At 45.4% G+C, this 15872-nt stretch overlaps 1 protein-coding gene across 1 annotated transcript in view; it reads right to left on the bottom strand.

Annotated features, from left to right (window-relative positions):
* LOC139459933 (myomegalin-like) overlaps positions 1–15872 on the bottom strand; it is a 103898-nt gene that overhangs the window by 19610 nt on the left and 68416 nt on the right. The window contains exons 25-28 of the mRNA XM_071241669.1: positions 7532–7701; positions 4854–7250; positions 2594–2729; positions 37–1274 (exon numbers count right to left, since the gene is read on the bottom strand). Of these exons, the coding sequence (XP_071097770.1) occupies positions 37–1274; positions 2594–2729; positions 4854–7250; positions 7532–7701 (3941 nt within the window). The remainder of the gene's footprint in view (positions 1–36; positions 1275–2593; positions 2730–4853; positions 7251–7531; positions 7702–15872) is intronic.

The following is a 15872-nucleotide window of genomic DNA, read 5'->3' as shown; positions in this document are numbered from 1 at the left end:
TCCCCTCCACACACCTCTGCCACAAGGCACACCCACCTCCAACCTTCTCCAGACGACTAAGAAGCTCCTCCCTCATCCTGTCGCTGTGCTCCAGGCCCTGCTCCAGCTTCTGCCTCATGGCTCGAATCTCAATCAGATGCTCTCGCAGGGACAGCGAGTCTACATCCATTTTCACAGGAGACCTTGCCTCCCCTTGAGACTTCTGTGGGGTGTTCTGGATGCCAAAAGACTTACACAAAGTCTCATATATACTCAGTTCATCTTTGAGAGTTTTGTTGAGATCCTCCATGGCACCTAACCGAGCCTGTAGTTGTCCAACATCATTGAGCGGTGTCTGACTGCGCTCCCTGGAACTCAACCGCTCACTGTCGTAGTCAGAGATCTTGAATGTAGTCGTTGTGGTAGACTTTTTACTGGTTGTTCCCGAACTGTCCATGAAGTCCCTCGCCTCCTCTGTCCGGTCCTCCAGAGACGGGTTGAGGGTCATATCACAGAACCTCAGTCCAGACTGGTTGGAATACATGGGGAAGTCTACACTATCTCTCTCAGTCACCTTTCTCTGGAATGATAATTTCTCCGGACTGATAGTTTTGGGTGAATTAAACACGGATATATCTCTCCCAGCTGAGTGGACAGACGACAGCTCATTAGCCGCTCCACTCGCTGTTCGGTGTCGCATCCTCTCAAGGACATCATCTTTCTCCAGCCCAAGTGTGTCTCGACGATCGTCACTCCCAGTTCGGTGCCTCATCCTCTCCAAGTCCTCCTCGCCATGAATCTCCAGCCCCAGTGTGTCTTGCCGATCGTCACTCCCAGTTCGGTGCCTCGTCCTCTCCAAATCACCCTCGCCACGGAGCTCCAGCCCCAGTGTGTCTCGCCGATCACCACTGCCTGTCCTCTGCCTCAGCTGCTCAACACAAGAGTCGCCAGCAGAGTCCCGTAATGGCCGCCCATAATTCTCGTCTGTCTGCTTGTGTATGTCTGCTATATCATCAGACTCCATGCTGCCACTTTTACAGAGCCCAGGGGGGACCCGAGACAGCGGTGGAAAGGAGGTTTGTGGGAGGCCGTCGCACGGACTGCTGGAGTCAAGGGTCTCAGTGCCTCCCAGTTTCCGAACAGCCGGACAAGGTGCACGTTTCTGAGACAAGGGGCTTCCGTCCGCTTCGCCAATGCGAAGTTTCCCAGCAGCCTCTAGTTCCTGCTGGAACCTCTCGGAGATCTGCTGAAGCTGACGAACTTCAGCTGTCTTGGAATGCAGGTTGTTCTGGTACCTAGGGTCATGAACACAAAAAGAACTGATTGACTGAATGATCGATTATTAGAAGATCAAAGTAGCACCATCAGGTTGGTTGGTTGGTTTGTTGGTTTGTTGTTTAACGCCTCACTCAGCAATATTCCAGCTATATGACGGCGGTCTGTAAATAATCGAGTCTGGACCAGACAATCCAGTGATTAATATCATGAGCATTGATCCATTCAATTGGGATCGATGACATGTATCAACCAAGTCAGCGTGCCTGACCACCCAATCCCGTTAGTCGCCTTTTATGACAAGCATAGTCACCTTTTACAGCAAGTATGGGTTGCTGAAGACCTATTCTCTCCCGGCGTCTTCACGGGCCACCACCATCAGGGGAGGGTGTGTCTGCCTAAGAGGCAGACAGAGACAAGGAGACATTGGCTGACAAAACATGTGGCTACAAAGGATTTATAATGCAAAATCTGGGTATTCAAGGTAATAAAAGACTGCTAGATTGAAACACATCACACTAAAGGAGTTGAACGAAACTAGGACTTGCCCAAGCTTGAGAATCAGAGTGAGTGAGTATGGTTTTACACGCTTTTAGCAATATTCCAGCAATATCAAGGCAGGAGACACCAGAAATGGGCTTCACACATTGTACCCATAGAACCCAGGTCTTCGGTGTGACGAGCGAATGCTTCAACCACTAGGCTACCCCACCACCCCTTGAGAATCAGAAACTACCACAGTGTATGTAACATCTTCATAGTCTCCTCACACTATTCAGAGGGGACTAGTCAGCTTATGCCAGTCACAAGGAACTAGTCAGCTTATGGTAGTTACAGGGAACAAGTCAGCTTGTGCAAGTCACAGGGGACAAGTCAGCTTATGCAAGTCACGGTGAACCTTGTCAGGTTATGCCAGTCATTCAAAACGAACAAGCACCTGCTGATTGGAGAAACCCCAAGCTTGTGTTTTCCAAGTAGCTTGCATTGGAATTGGAACACAATGAATGGATTTTGTAAATCTGAATCACATGTTATATTTCCCCTAATTTGTATATAACTGATCTGTCACTACAGCAGCAATATCAATACAAATAAAAAGACTGTTATATATAGCTTTTCTTAGACACAGATTTGTGTTTCAGCATGTGAACTAGTACAAGCTGACCTTACCAGACAAGTAGCTGAAGCTGACTGATGTAATAAGATTTTAGTGACCACATGCCACTGTCATGGTCCCTCATCACATGGTATAGAGTGGCACAGTTTCACTTGTCAGAGCTAATGTTACTGTAAGGGCTTAGACACTGATAAAAGTCCATCTTTCCGTCTGTGTACTCACATGTCCTGCAGCTGTACAAGTTGCTGTCGCAGATGTTGGTTGCTGTGGAGAGCTTCCTGGTACTTGCCGTGGAGGAAGGAGTCCGACATACTGGTGGCCACATCGCCTCGCACAGGGTGGGGCTCCAGCAGTGATACTGAGGTGGGGGAAGAAATCATAACATATTCATAAATATGAGAGATATTTCACCAACTCCCTGACAACACACCCATCTAAGCACACTTCATCCACTCCCTAGCACACTTCACCAACTCCCTGACAACACCCCCATCTACGCATCCTTCATCCACTCCCTGACAACACACCCATCTACGCACACTTCATCCACTCCCTGACAACACCCCCATCTACGCACACTTCATCCACTCCCTGACAACACCCCCATCTACGCTCACTTCATCCACTCCCTGACAACACACCCATCTATACATCCTTCATCCACTCCCTGACAACACACCCATCTATACATCCTTCATCCACTCCCTGACAACACCCCCATCTACGCTCACTTCATCCCCTCCCTGACAACACCCCCATCTACGCATCCTTCATCCACTCCCTGACAACACACCCATCTACGCTCACTTCACCAACTCCCTGACAACACACCCATCTACGCATCCTTCATCCACTCCCTGACAACACCCCCATCTACGCATCCTTCATCCCCTCCCTGACAACACACCCATCTACGCTCACTTCACCAACTCCCTGACAACACACCCATCTACGCATCCTTCATCCACTCCCTGACAACACACCCATCTACGCACACTTCACCAACTCCCTGACAACACACCCATCTACGCACACTTCATCCCCTACCTAGCACACTTCACCAACCCCCTGACAACACACCCATCTACGCACACTTCATCCACTCCCTACCACACTTCACCAACCCCCTGACAACACACCCATCTACGCATCCTTCATCCACTCCCTGACAACACACCCATCTACACACACTTCATCCACTCCCTGACAACACACCCATCTACACACACTTCATCCACTCCCTGACAACACACCCATCTACGCATCCTTCATCCACTCCCTGACAACACACCCATCTACACACACTTCATCCACTCCCTGACAACACACCCATCTACGCATCCTTCATCCACTCCCTGACAACACACCCATCTACACACACTTCATCCACTCCCTGACAACACACCCATCTACACATCCTTCATCCACTCCCTGACAACACACCCATCTATACACACTTCATCCACTCCCTGACAACACACCCATCTACGCACACTTCATCCACTCCCTGACAACACACCCATCTACGCATCCTTCATCCACTCCCCGACAACACACCCATCTACGCACACTTCACCAACTCCCTGACAACACACCCATCTACACACACTTCATCCACTCCCTGACAACACACCCATCTACACATCCTTCATCCACTCCCTAACAACACCCCCATCTAAGCACACTTCATCCACTCCCTGACAACACACCCATCTACGCACACTTCATCCACTCCCTGACAACACACCCATCTACGCATCCTTCATCCACTCCCCGACAACACACCCATCTACGCACACTTCACCAACTCCCTGACAACACACCCATCTACACACACTTCATCCACTCCCTGACAACACACCCATCTACACATCCTTCATCCACTCCCTAACAACACCCCCATCTAAGCACACTTCATCCACTCCCTGACAACACCCCCATCTAAGCACACTTCATCCACTCCCTGACAACACCCCCATCTAAGCACACTTCATCCACTCCCTGACAACACCCCCATCTAAGCACACTTCATCCACTCCCTGACAACACCCCCATCTACGCACACTTCATCCACTCCCTGACAACACCCCCATCTAAGCACACTTCATCCACTCCCTGACAACACACCCATCTATACATCCTTCATCCACTCCCTGACAACACACCCTCCCCAGCACACGAGTAATCCTTCATACCGACTCCTGACACAGTAGCAAACATTGAAAGAAGGATACAAACAGGAGATTCAACATAAAAGCAACATCATGAATATAAAAGTCATAACTGTTTAAGGCCAAAAATCACAATAATCTTGTGGGGATGTGCCTAGGATTACAGTCAGTGAGATGAAATGTACTCGAAAAGAATTTGGACAAAACTGTGTATGATTAATACATCAGTTTCTATACAACAAATGTTGGACTGCATTCTATGAAACATCTACATGCTTGCCCCCGAAACAGCCCTCTATAAAATTACTTACTGTCAGAGTTTGTAGTCCTCAAGACATCCAGACTTTGATTGAGCTTGGACCGAATGCTGTTGATGTCAGCCAGTCCAACATCGGAGTTGTGTCCACTTTGGTCGTGCACCATCAGCTCCGACAGGAAGTGGCTCAGCTCCTCCAGCTCGTCCCTGAGCAGCGTGTTGACATTCTGACTGTCCTGCAGCTGTTTACGGAGCGATGCGATCTCATGCTTGTAGTCATCCCCTGGGTAAGCCTTCAAGGCTGGAATGTTGTCACCCAGTTGAGAAGAGGGATGGTTTCCCATGTTTGATATCGGAGATGAACCCCTATCAGCGAGGCTGGGCTGTCGGTTGCGATCACCTTTGCCTTGTTGTGAGTTTTGTAACTCCTTTAACCTCAACTGCAGATCCGAATTGAGCTTCTTGCTTTCCTGGAGCTCAGACTCCAGACTCCAGACTTGTCTCTGAAGCTTCTCCAGACTTCCAGACATCTGACACAGCTGAGTGATGTTGTCTGTCGACTGAGTGCGGAACTTCCCCAGCGAAGGAGACAAGGACCGCCTGGCCGGACTGGCAAGTCTCTCGCTGCTGCTGCCTAATGCACTGATGCTGTTGTATCTGTGACTCAGCCCCAGGGACTTTTCCAGCTTCTCCTGCATGTCCTTGATCTGATGCTTCAACTCAAACACATTGTCTGTGTTGCCATAGTCCTTCACAGACTCCAGGCTTAGGTTCCTCACAGGGCTCAAACCATCCTGACAGTTTCTAGAAGCAAGGTTCTCGACTGAGCCTCTCCATGACTTGTTCCCAGACAGCCGGGTGAGGCAGGTCTCGCTCTGTGACCGGGAATCCTGCAGGGGCACAATACCTGCATCCTTTAGCAGTCCTCGGTAGTACTTCACTTTCTGAGACTGGTACCTGACCGTTTCCTCTGTGGCAGCCAGAGTCTTCTCCAGCTGCTTGATGTGGTCGGTGGCATCCTGGAGCTGCCTCTGCAGGATCACAGGATGATTCTCGTGGGTGGCATTAGACATCACTGGTTGTAGGTTCTTCGGCCGAGGAATCTGAGAGCCCTTTCTACATTGGTTCTTGGCTGACTGGCTGCTGCTGCTGCTGTGTGATATCCCCGATCCCATCCCACTGGAGTTTGACGCTCCATCAATAATTCCTAATCCAGAAGGGCAAGCATCATCATTCCAACTAGGAATCCTGGAAGATTTCACTCCATTTGTATCAAATGTCACTTTCTTCTGCTCTGCTATAACCTTTCTGGATTTTTCAAGCTCTGATTTCAATGCCTCAAGCTCCCTTGCCATATCAATGATCAAACTTGGGTTGAACCCTGCTGGGTAGTCATCTGTCTGACTACTGATGTTAATCTGCTTCTTGAGAAGTTCATTAGCATGGACAACCTCCTTCAGTTGTGCCCTCAGTTTGTGCATCTCATTTTGAAGGTCATGCATGTAGGGCAAATCCCGAGAATCAACCCGAGTGTCCTGATCCAGGCCTAGATGAGATCGGAGTACCTCATTCTCCTTGTCCCTCCTGTCCAATGATGACCTCAGCTCGTCTATCTGCTGCTGCATCTGCTGGAAGTCGGCGACGGTTGGGTCGGCCTCATTGCGTCCTGGGATCTCGCGCGTCTCGCACTCCCCGAACACCTGCCCCTGGAGGTCATGGTTCTGTTTCAGGGCACCCACCAAATCCTCCTGCAGCTGCTGAACCAACTTTCGCAACATTGATGAAGACATTTTGGACAAAGACTCTGAATCAATACCAGAAGCTCCTGTGGTTGGTATGACTCCTGTTGGGGACACAGAATTGTTCAATGAGGCAATGGGTGATGTATGAACATCGTTGTAGGATAACGGAGATCGGTGGACTGGTAGGTTGCTCTCTGACCCTGATGATAACCTTCTGGTTCCCGGAGACAAGGTTCTGTTGGGGGCTAACGGTGAAGTTTGAACACTCTGATATGTTGCATGTGGTGATGTAAATGTAGATTTGTTCTGTGTGCTGAAAGGACAATGAGGTGACGTCTGAACACTGCGATAGTCCGGCCAGGGGGATGTCCCTACACACTGGCTGATGCCGGGACCCAAGCTTGTCTGCCCTTCTGGCAGGAGATCCCTTCCTGTTGTTGAAGTCTGCACATCTTTGTTGTCTATGTCTGGAGAAGCGGACACTGCCTGGTCATGCTTGCTGACTCGGCGGAATGGTGATGAGTGAGTGTCTGTTAGATCATGGTAACCACTCTCCCCAGGACTAGGCCCGTTGCGGACAGGCGACGTCTGGGCATCCACGAACTGTGACCTTGACCTCAGAGAACTACCACCATCATCCCAGATGGGGATGGGATGCCTGTTGTCGGTGTGGTGCCGTTCTTCAGTAGTTGATGATGAATAGCGATGGTCTAAAAACAATGGGGAACCAATGACATATATAGCCATAAGACAACATGAGAAACTACAGCAATAACTGATATGTTTTTTTTGTTTTTAACGCCACAGTCAGCAATATTCCAGCCATATCACTGCAGCCTGTGTAGAACCAGTGATAGATATTATGAGCAATGTTCTACACCAATGGGGGGACGACACCCAACGAGAGAAGCTGATCGATTCATTTTAACTGCCACCTTTTCTAACTCCAGCGACAGTAACACTGTACACCAGCACTGCCTCTGCAACCTACCTGTGGTGGAGTGTCCAGGAGCTGGTGCTGGCGCTGGTCCGGTGATCTGGTGCTCGAGGACGACACGGAGTTTGTTGTTCCTCTCAACCCCCTCCTGCAACTGCTGCCTCAAGGCTTGCACCGCCCCCAGTTCCGTCAGGAACGCCCCGGACCGGTCGGTCTGCACATCACTGTAACCACGGTAAGAATAATGATGATGATGATGATGATGATGATGATGATGATGATGATCAGTTTGTAATGTGTCAAATACAAATACTGATGCATGCTCACAGCATTACATTAAAGTTACCCAAGTCAATAGATCTGTGAGATTTTATATTTCTTTATCAGCTCCATGGGGAGTCTACAAATCATGGTGCCTCATGTGGGAGTAAAAGGTTAGGTTTCCCCCACCTTTTGAGAGGGATGATCATCTTCCACATGCTGCTTTAGTTTTAAAGGGTAATATCATGTCAAGCTTGATTTGGTCTCAAAATGTACTTACATTATGCTATCATGAATAATGTCCAGAAGCTCAAAGAAAACTTTTCTTTTCTTTTAAAGATTCTAGATGATGTCTCTCCTTAGAAAGTATATCTCAATAGCCTTGATGATGGTGGAACATATTGTCCTCAAAAAGAGAACACATCACTGTAGGGCACAGCTACATCTGGTGAGGGAGTGAATGAGTGAATGCTGCATTCAACAGTAATTAATTTGAATCACAGTGTGTCAGCTTGATGTGGGAGAAAGCCTTAAGTGATGCAGATCTTAGACATTGACCACTTTGGTTAAACCCACAAGGACGAAATCAGCTTAACATACCACCCCCAACCTTTAAACAAACACGCTAATGAGGAGGGGCCAGGGATTTAATGGAGGTGGAAGAAGTTAAACATCAGCTGGCTTAATCTGGTGCCGACTCTCATCACACACTGGGTGCCGACTTTCGTCACACACTGGGTGCCGACTCTCATCACACACTGGGTGCCGAGTGTCGCCTCACACTGGGTGCCGACTCTCGTCTCACACTGGGTGCCGACTCTCGTCTCACACTGGGTGCCGACTCTCGTCACACACTGGGTGCCGACTCTCATCACACACTGGGTGCCGACTCTCATCACACACGGGGTGCCGAATCTCTTCACACACCGGGTGTCGGCTCTCGTCACACACTGGGTGCCGAATCTCTTCACACACTGGGTGCCGACTTTTGTCACACACTGGGTGCCGACTCTCATCACACACTGGGTGCCGACTCTCATCACACACTGGGTGCCGAATCTCTTCACACACTGGGTGCCGGCTCTTGTCACACACCGGGTGCCGAATCTCTTCACACACCGGGTGCCGAATCTCTTCACACACTGGGTGTCGACTTTCGTCACACACTGGGTGCCGACTCTCATCAGACACTGGGTGCTGACTCTCATCACACATTAATCTTACATGAAAAGCAGATTAAGCCCTACATATAACCTTGTATTCCTCAATAGAGAAAAGTACAAAAAGAAGAAGAAAATAATAGATGAGCATTTAAGAGAACAACATATTATTTTGCATTAAATACGTATTCCTGCATATATTTATGATGCATGTTTTTCACTATTTCTACAAAATAAGCTGCTGAGTTTGGGTCCCACTTAATCCTAAGTATCTGGGGACACCCTGAATACTAAATTCGTAACATTATGGTTATGGCAAGAACCTCCTGACTTTTTTCCTAATTTTGAAAACTGAAAAAGCATTTCAGAAAATATTTACCCCAAAAGTAAACAGTTATCGTCTTTGTAGTTGCCTCTTTTTAATTTCGAATCCATCCAAGAGAGAGCATTTAGGCAAATAAATATAAATTCAAACAATGTTCTTACTCTGGTTTGTTGAAGCTTCATAATAAAAAAGCACCCTTGTGATATGAACTGACAAAAGGCTCTACCCTTGTCCAATCACATACCACACAACTTGCTGGAGTTGCCTTCAGACAGGTTGTATATTACAGACCTGTATCGACAATAAGTCCCCAGATTGTCAGAGTTAATTACCATGATCAGGTAAAACCACCACAAGCACCTGCTTACAGCTACAATGGCCCCCATCAGAGCGGGATGCCGGCATCGTGACGGACAGGCTGTGACACTGAGGAACACTATGGCTGGCTACCAACTTATTGTTAGAGACATCCCCACAGATTACCCCAGCCAGTTCTCTGCATATCCTACAATTTCTATCAAGTTCTTGAGTACCTTAAAGTCCCAAAGTCAATCCCAGCTCTGAAGCTCCCCTTGTTTGTGAGTGAAGTCGGTGACAGATTACATTTAATGGCTACACTATATTGTTCACTGGGCTAGGATTACCAACCAAATTGTCCATTCTTCAACACAATGGTGGCTGTAAGTGCTCTATGAATATAATTAACTACTTGACATGAATGTATTGGGTTAAGGGACACGCTGTGGATCATCAACATTTTCAAGGCTTTTATTAAAATTGGTTTACAGATTCAGGTAATCCTAGCATAGAGATAAATGGAAAAATAGTATTCTGCAGAGCATTATTCATCCAAATGTTTGTGTTCAAGATACACAAGTAAATAGAAAGGCCTTTGAAACAAGCTGAATGATCACAGTTCATATTCAGAAAAAAATTGGACAAAACACACAAATAAACCTGTCGATTATATTTTCCCACCTACTCTATAAACCACAACATACAAAAGCTAAGATCCACAACAGTCCAGAGAACTCATCATTGACCCCTGTCCACAACCCACTCTCTCCAAAGATCAGCAACAGACCTGTGCACTCATCCCTGACCCCTGTCAACGACCCCCTCTCCCCAAAGATCAGCAACAGACCTGTGCACTCATCCCTGACCCCTGTCAACGACCCCCTCTCCCCAAAGATCAGCAACAGACCTGTTCCTATCCCTGACACTTGTCCACAACCCACTCTCCCTAAAGATCCCCAACAGACCTGTGCACTCATCCTTGACTCCTGTCAACGACCCCCTCTCCCTAGATACATTCCTCAAATGGCCATGAGTAAGTGAGTGAAAGACTGAGCAAGGACACTCCTATAAAAAAAATATGTTCCTGAACCACAAACATCTTCTTCAGTCTGTTGAATTGCTGTGCATTGTGTTGACCAGTATTTGTATTTATCGTGGTACAATCAACTAACAGGCATGTGGGAGTAAGACCCTCCAACACGCCATCAGGAACATGCAGTCCAAGGAGGTATGTAGGAGGATCTGCCTGGCTTAATGGTAATCCATGCACCAGCTAATCTCTATCTCACATGACACAGCCCCCCAGAAGTCGGTGATCATAACTCACCCAGAAGATCAGCATCACCCCCAACTGCTGGCACTCCAACCCTGACACAAGATCACAAGGTTACCCTCCACACCTGGAGACAACAAGTGGCCCGCCGAACCCCCATCCCTACCCACTAGTCTCTGTCCAATCACTCACTCACTCACAGAGACACAATAGCCTCTGTCCAATCACTCACTCACTCACAGACACACTATAGCCTCTGTCCACTCACTCACTCACAGACAGACAAACTGACAGAGACAGACAAACTATAACCTCTGTAATGAACTTCAGCAAGACAAAAACCAAATTGTCCTCAGCTTCATAACAATGTTATGTTGTCTGTCAGAAAGAATAATCATCTTAGCAAGCAAATGTCACAAGGAAATTGTCTCATTCCCTTCTAAAACAGTAAAAAGTCTGATTCAATGGATGTAGCAAAAGTTTCTTTCATCGTAAATAAATATAAAAGTACAAAAATACAAAGTTTCATACAAATAAATATCAGTTTTAGCATTTATATAAACCTGTGGGCTACAAGGTATCACTTTCCTGTGACGAGCGGTGTATGTATATGTTGTGACAGTTCTCCTCCACCTCACAGACATTCCTCAACACTCCTCCCCTCAAACACACTACATAAAACAATTCATGACAAACTCATGTTATTCCGGGACAAACCGAACAGTGGCTCGTGCCCCTCTCGTCGCCATTTTTGCAACGGACATAGCTAAAAGAAATGTCATAATTGTCAAGAATTGTGTTATGATTTACATATATTTTCCAAATATATCATATACATTTCAGATTCTATCTAAAACACACCGGGCATTATACAGCATGATTGAACACATTTAACAGTATGTTAGGTATATATTTAGATGCAAGACATATATTAAAAACTTATTCCTGAGGGGTTCCTTGACCGAGGTACTTGAAGTCATACATACAGTCTGATTGGTTTGTCCTACTGATAGGGGGGGATGAGTCTTACAGGTTACGGGAAGTGGAGAGCGGTGACACATGTATCTCTCACATCTGTCTGGTCAACAACCACCATCACCTCGAAGTGATGTTGTCCTGGAGAGTAACAGGTGCCCTACCACAATGACTGGTGTGAGATCTCCAGCTCAGTCTCACCTACAGAAACACAGGCATTCCTACATCTGTCAGTTCTATCTCCGACCCTCCTCCTACGGTCATCCAGTCACTCAGCCTGCCTCGTGTAGTCCGTGCCCAGTTCTGTGATCCCCCAATGTGTGATCAGGGTTTAATACTATAACAAGCGTCCCCCAGCTGGTAATGCCTGTCTGTGTAGCCAGTGGCCATATGGTTCCTAAGCAGATTACTGCTTGTACACTGACCATATCCATCCCCTCACAACAGAGGTCTTAACTCACTTGTGGGGGAAGTCATCCGTCACAACAATCAACCTTACATAACACAGTGATCATGGTGTTCAAAGCTTCAACTGCCTTGCGTACTTATTACGTCCCTAATTAATCCTGTAATTCATAATTACTACACTTATTACTACTAGTGAGTGAGTGAGTGAGGCTTTACGCAACTTTTAGCAATATTCCAGCAATATCACAGCAGGGACACCAGAAATTGGCTTCACACACTGTACCCATGTGGGGAATCGAACTCGGGTCTTCGACGTGACGAGCGAACGCTTAAACCACTAGGTTACCCCACAATAAGTGACTGAGTGAGTTGGGCTTAACACCACTTTTAACAGTATTCCAGTTATAACACTGCATGTCAGCTTGATGTGGGAAGAAAGCCAGAAGTAATGCAGGTCTCAAATGATTACCACTTCAGTGAAACCCCCAAGCAGTCTTCAATAAGAAACAAAATAGAGATGGATTGTTTGACTGTGGCTACTCTTAATATGTTATGTAATGTAATCACTCGGGACAGGTTACTGCCGAGAGGTTAGCAGTATGTTGTATTTCGTTTAAACACATTTGTAATGGCAATTACGATAATCAAATATTATTTATCACATAAACTGCTTGGGGCTGAGAATTATGGGCCAAGAGGCCTACATTCTGAATAAAATTATATTGATTGTAAACATAACGTGGGGCTGAGAACAAAACATAAAGTAAGTAAATGAAATATTTCTTTATGAGATGATATAACATGAACAGTGTTACCAGGGCATATCTCACACCTCGAAAACCCCTGCCAAGAGTAAGACTGGTCCAGCCCTCCAGCTTATCCCGGTAACAGTGTGTCACTGATGACTTAATGGCCGACTGTGTCCACTGCAGGTGACAATCACTTCACACACACAGCCTACTTCTGTGTAACGTGTGTCAACTAAAGAGTTAATGACTGCCGGACATTGACACGGCACCACAATACACAATGTCAGCTCAGCGTGCTCAATCCCTGGCTCTGATCCCTCTCATGTAATATTAATATAATTTGTTGACTGATCTTTTTTATGCAATATTAACAGATCAATATGTTTCCAGACTGTTGCTCCAGACTGAGAGCAAATATAAACGCAGTGGGTATTCTGGGTCAGAATAGGTACCCAGTACATCATGCTTGTCTCCCTGTGGGATTCTGGGTCAGAATAGGTCCCCAGTACATCATGCTTGTCTCCCTGTGGGATTCTGGGTCAGAATAGGTCCCCAGTACATCATGCTTGTCTCCCTGTGGGGATTCGGGGTCAGAATAGGTCCCAAATACATCATGCTTGTCTCCCTGTGGAGATTCTGGCTCCTAAGCGCACATCACACATCAAGAACATTTACACAATCAACATTCACAAGACCACACAATCATATTGAAAACATTAATAAAGTTAATAAAAAAAATAGTTAATGTTAATCTTGCATATTCACAAAGCTAATGTGAAAATCCTCTTAAAATCTTCATCACACATTCCTGTCTGACATTAACATCTAGGAAAGCAATGGTAATTCTGCAACCATTTTCCTCACAGAAACTACCATGAGGAATACCAACCTTCAACACTTCATGAAATCACAGCAGAAAACAGCAACATGGACCACCAACATCTCCATGAGAGGAACCCTCCAACGTCGCAACTCCCTCACAATTAATCAGTCAGATAAAACACAGGTCAATCTTGTCGCTTGTCCTCTCCGCACAGAAGGATCACCTCGAATACCGGGCGCTCATCGGATTACCAGGTCGACAGACCGTGACCTCACTCACAACACATTCATCCAACCACAGAGGATAGGTTACATCGGGGAGTGTGCTCCAATTGCCGATAACGCCACAGATGTGTGATCTTATCTGGTCGAATGTCTCAATTGACACAGCGCATGTCACACGCAGGGCGTGCAGGCAACATGGACTCAGCTAGGTTGTAGAAGTGTTCACGATGTGTGTTTTGTGATTGACATGGCTGGATATCAATTGATATCAATTAATGCCTGGTGATTACAGCTGACAATCAAGTCACAAGTCATGTTACAGTCATGAAAGGCTCCTCTTGTGAGTTGCCTAACATTTTGAATATCCAGTTGTAATTATGAAGTAATTGGTTGACAACATATGCATGACCTCAACAGAAAAGACATTTGGCCTTAAATGATAAGGGAATCTAATCTGAAGAAATGATGTTCAAGATTAACCAGGTGATCAAAATTGAACAAAATTATTATCAAGGACTGGGAGAGCTTGTAATATTGATGTTTTATACAACTCAATGTTTGATAGGGATACTTAAAAAAGGGATAACATGTAGATATGTTATTACGGATCATAACTTGAAATTCCTGAAAATAAATCCTATTCGTATGACAACAAATTCAGTCTCCAAGCATTCCGCCCCAACTCTACTAATGGCAATATCCCTACCAAACGTTGAATGGTATACATTGCAACCAAGTATGTAATAAACAGACATCCGACATTACAGCACCTTCCAATGCAGATCTAGCTGACCAATGAAACATGGAACGTTACCATGGTTACTGTACATCTCCAGAAGGGTAAACACGATGCTCTACAAGAATATACAATACAAACACGATGTGCCTGTTATAACAAACACTATGCACCTGTTATAACAAACACGATGCACCTGTTATAACAAACAAGATGTACCTGTTATAACAAACAAGATGTACTTGTTATAACAAACACGATGTACCTGTTATAACAAACATGATGTACCTGTTATAACAAACATGATGTACCTGTTATAACAAACACGATGTACTTGTTATAACAAACATGATGTACTTGTTCTAACAAACACGATGTACTTGTTATAACAAACAAGATGTACTTGTTATAACAAACATGATGTACTTGTTCTAACAAACACGATGTACTTGTTATAACAAACATGATGTACCTGTTATAACAAACATGATGTACCTGTTAGAACAAACATGATGTACTTGTTCTAACAAACAAGATGTACCTGTTAGAACAAACACGATGTACTTGTTATAACAAACACGATGTACTTGTTCTAACAAACATGATGTACTTGTTATAACAAACATGATATACTTGTTATAACAAACATGATGTACTTGTTCTAACAAACACGATGTACTTGTTATAACAAACAAGATATACTTGTTATAACAAACATGATGTACTTGTTCTAACAAACACGATGTACTTGTTATAACAAACATGATGTACCTGTTATAACAAACATGATGTACCTGTTAGAACAAACATGATGTACTTGCTCTAACAAACACAATGTTCTTGTTATAACAAACACGGTGTACCTGTTATAGCATGTTAAAGCATACACATGTTAAATCTATTCCAGAGATCAAGCAGCAGTGAATAAACTTAGTTCAAACTTTGAAGAAAATTAAAATGTTTTCTATAATCACTACTTGACAGTTAGATACGGTTTATACCCTTTCTACACTTCAGTTTTCAGTAATATACACACAAGAAAATGTCAAGTAAACTATTGGTCTAAGCAGGGGGGCGCTTTTAAGATTACACTCTGATTGGTTTAGAATTAGCCCAGGGGGCGCTGATTGGAACACAACGCTTAATGGAACAAATACAGTATTT

The sequence above is a fragment of the Haliotis cracherodii genome, unplaced genomic scaffold, assembly GCF_022045235.1.
Source record: "Haliotis cracherodii isolate W230 unplaced genomic scaffold, xgHalCrac1.p SCAF_13, whole genome shotgun sequence".
Classification (NCBI taxonomy): domain Eukaryota; kingdom Metazoa; phylum Mollusca; class Gastropoda; order Lepetellida; family Haliotidae; genus Haliotis; species Haliotis cracherodii.
Note: the sequence above shows the minus strand (reverse complement) of the source record. Positions and strands in the feature narration are given on the sequence as shown.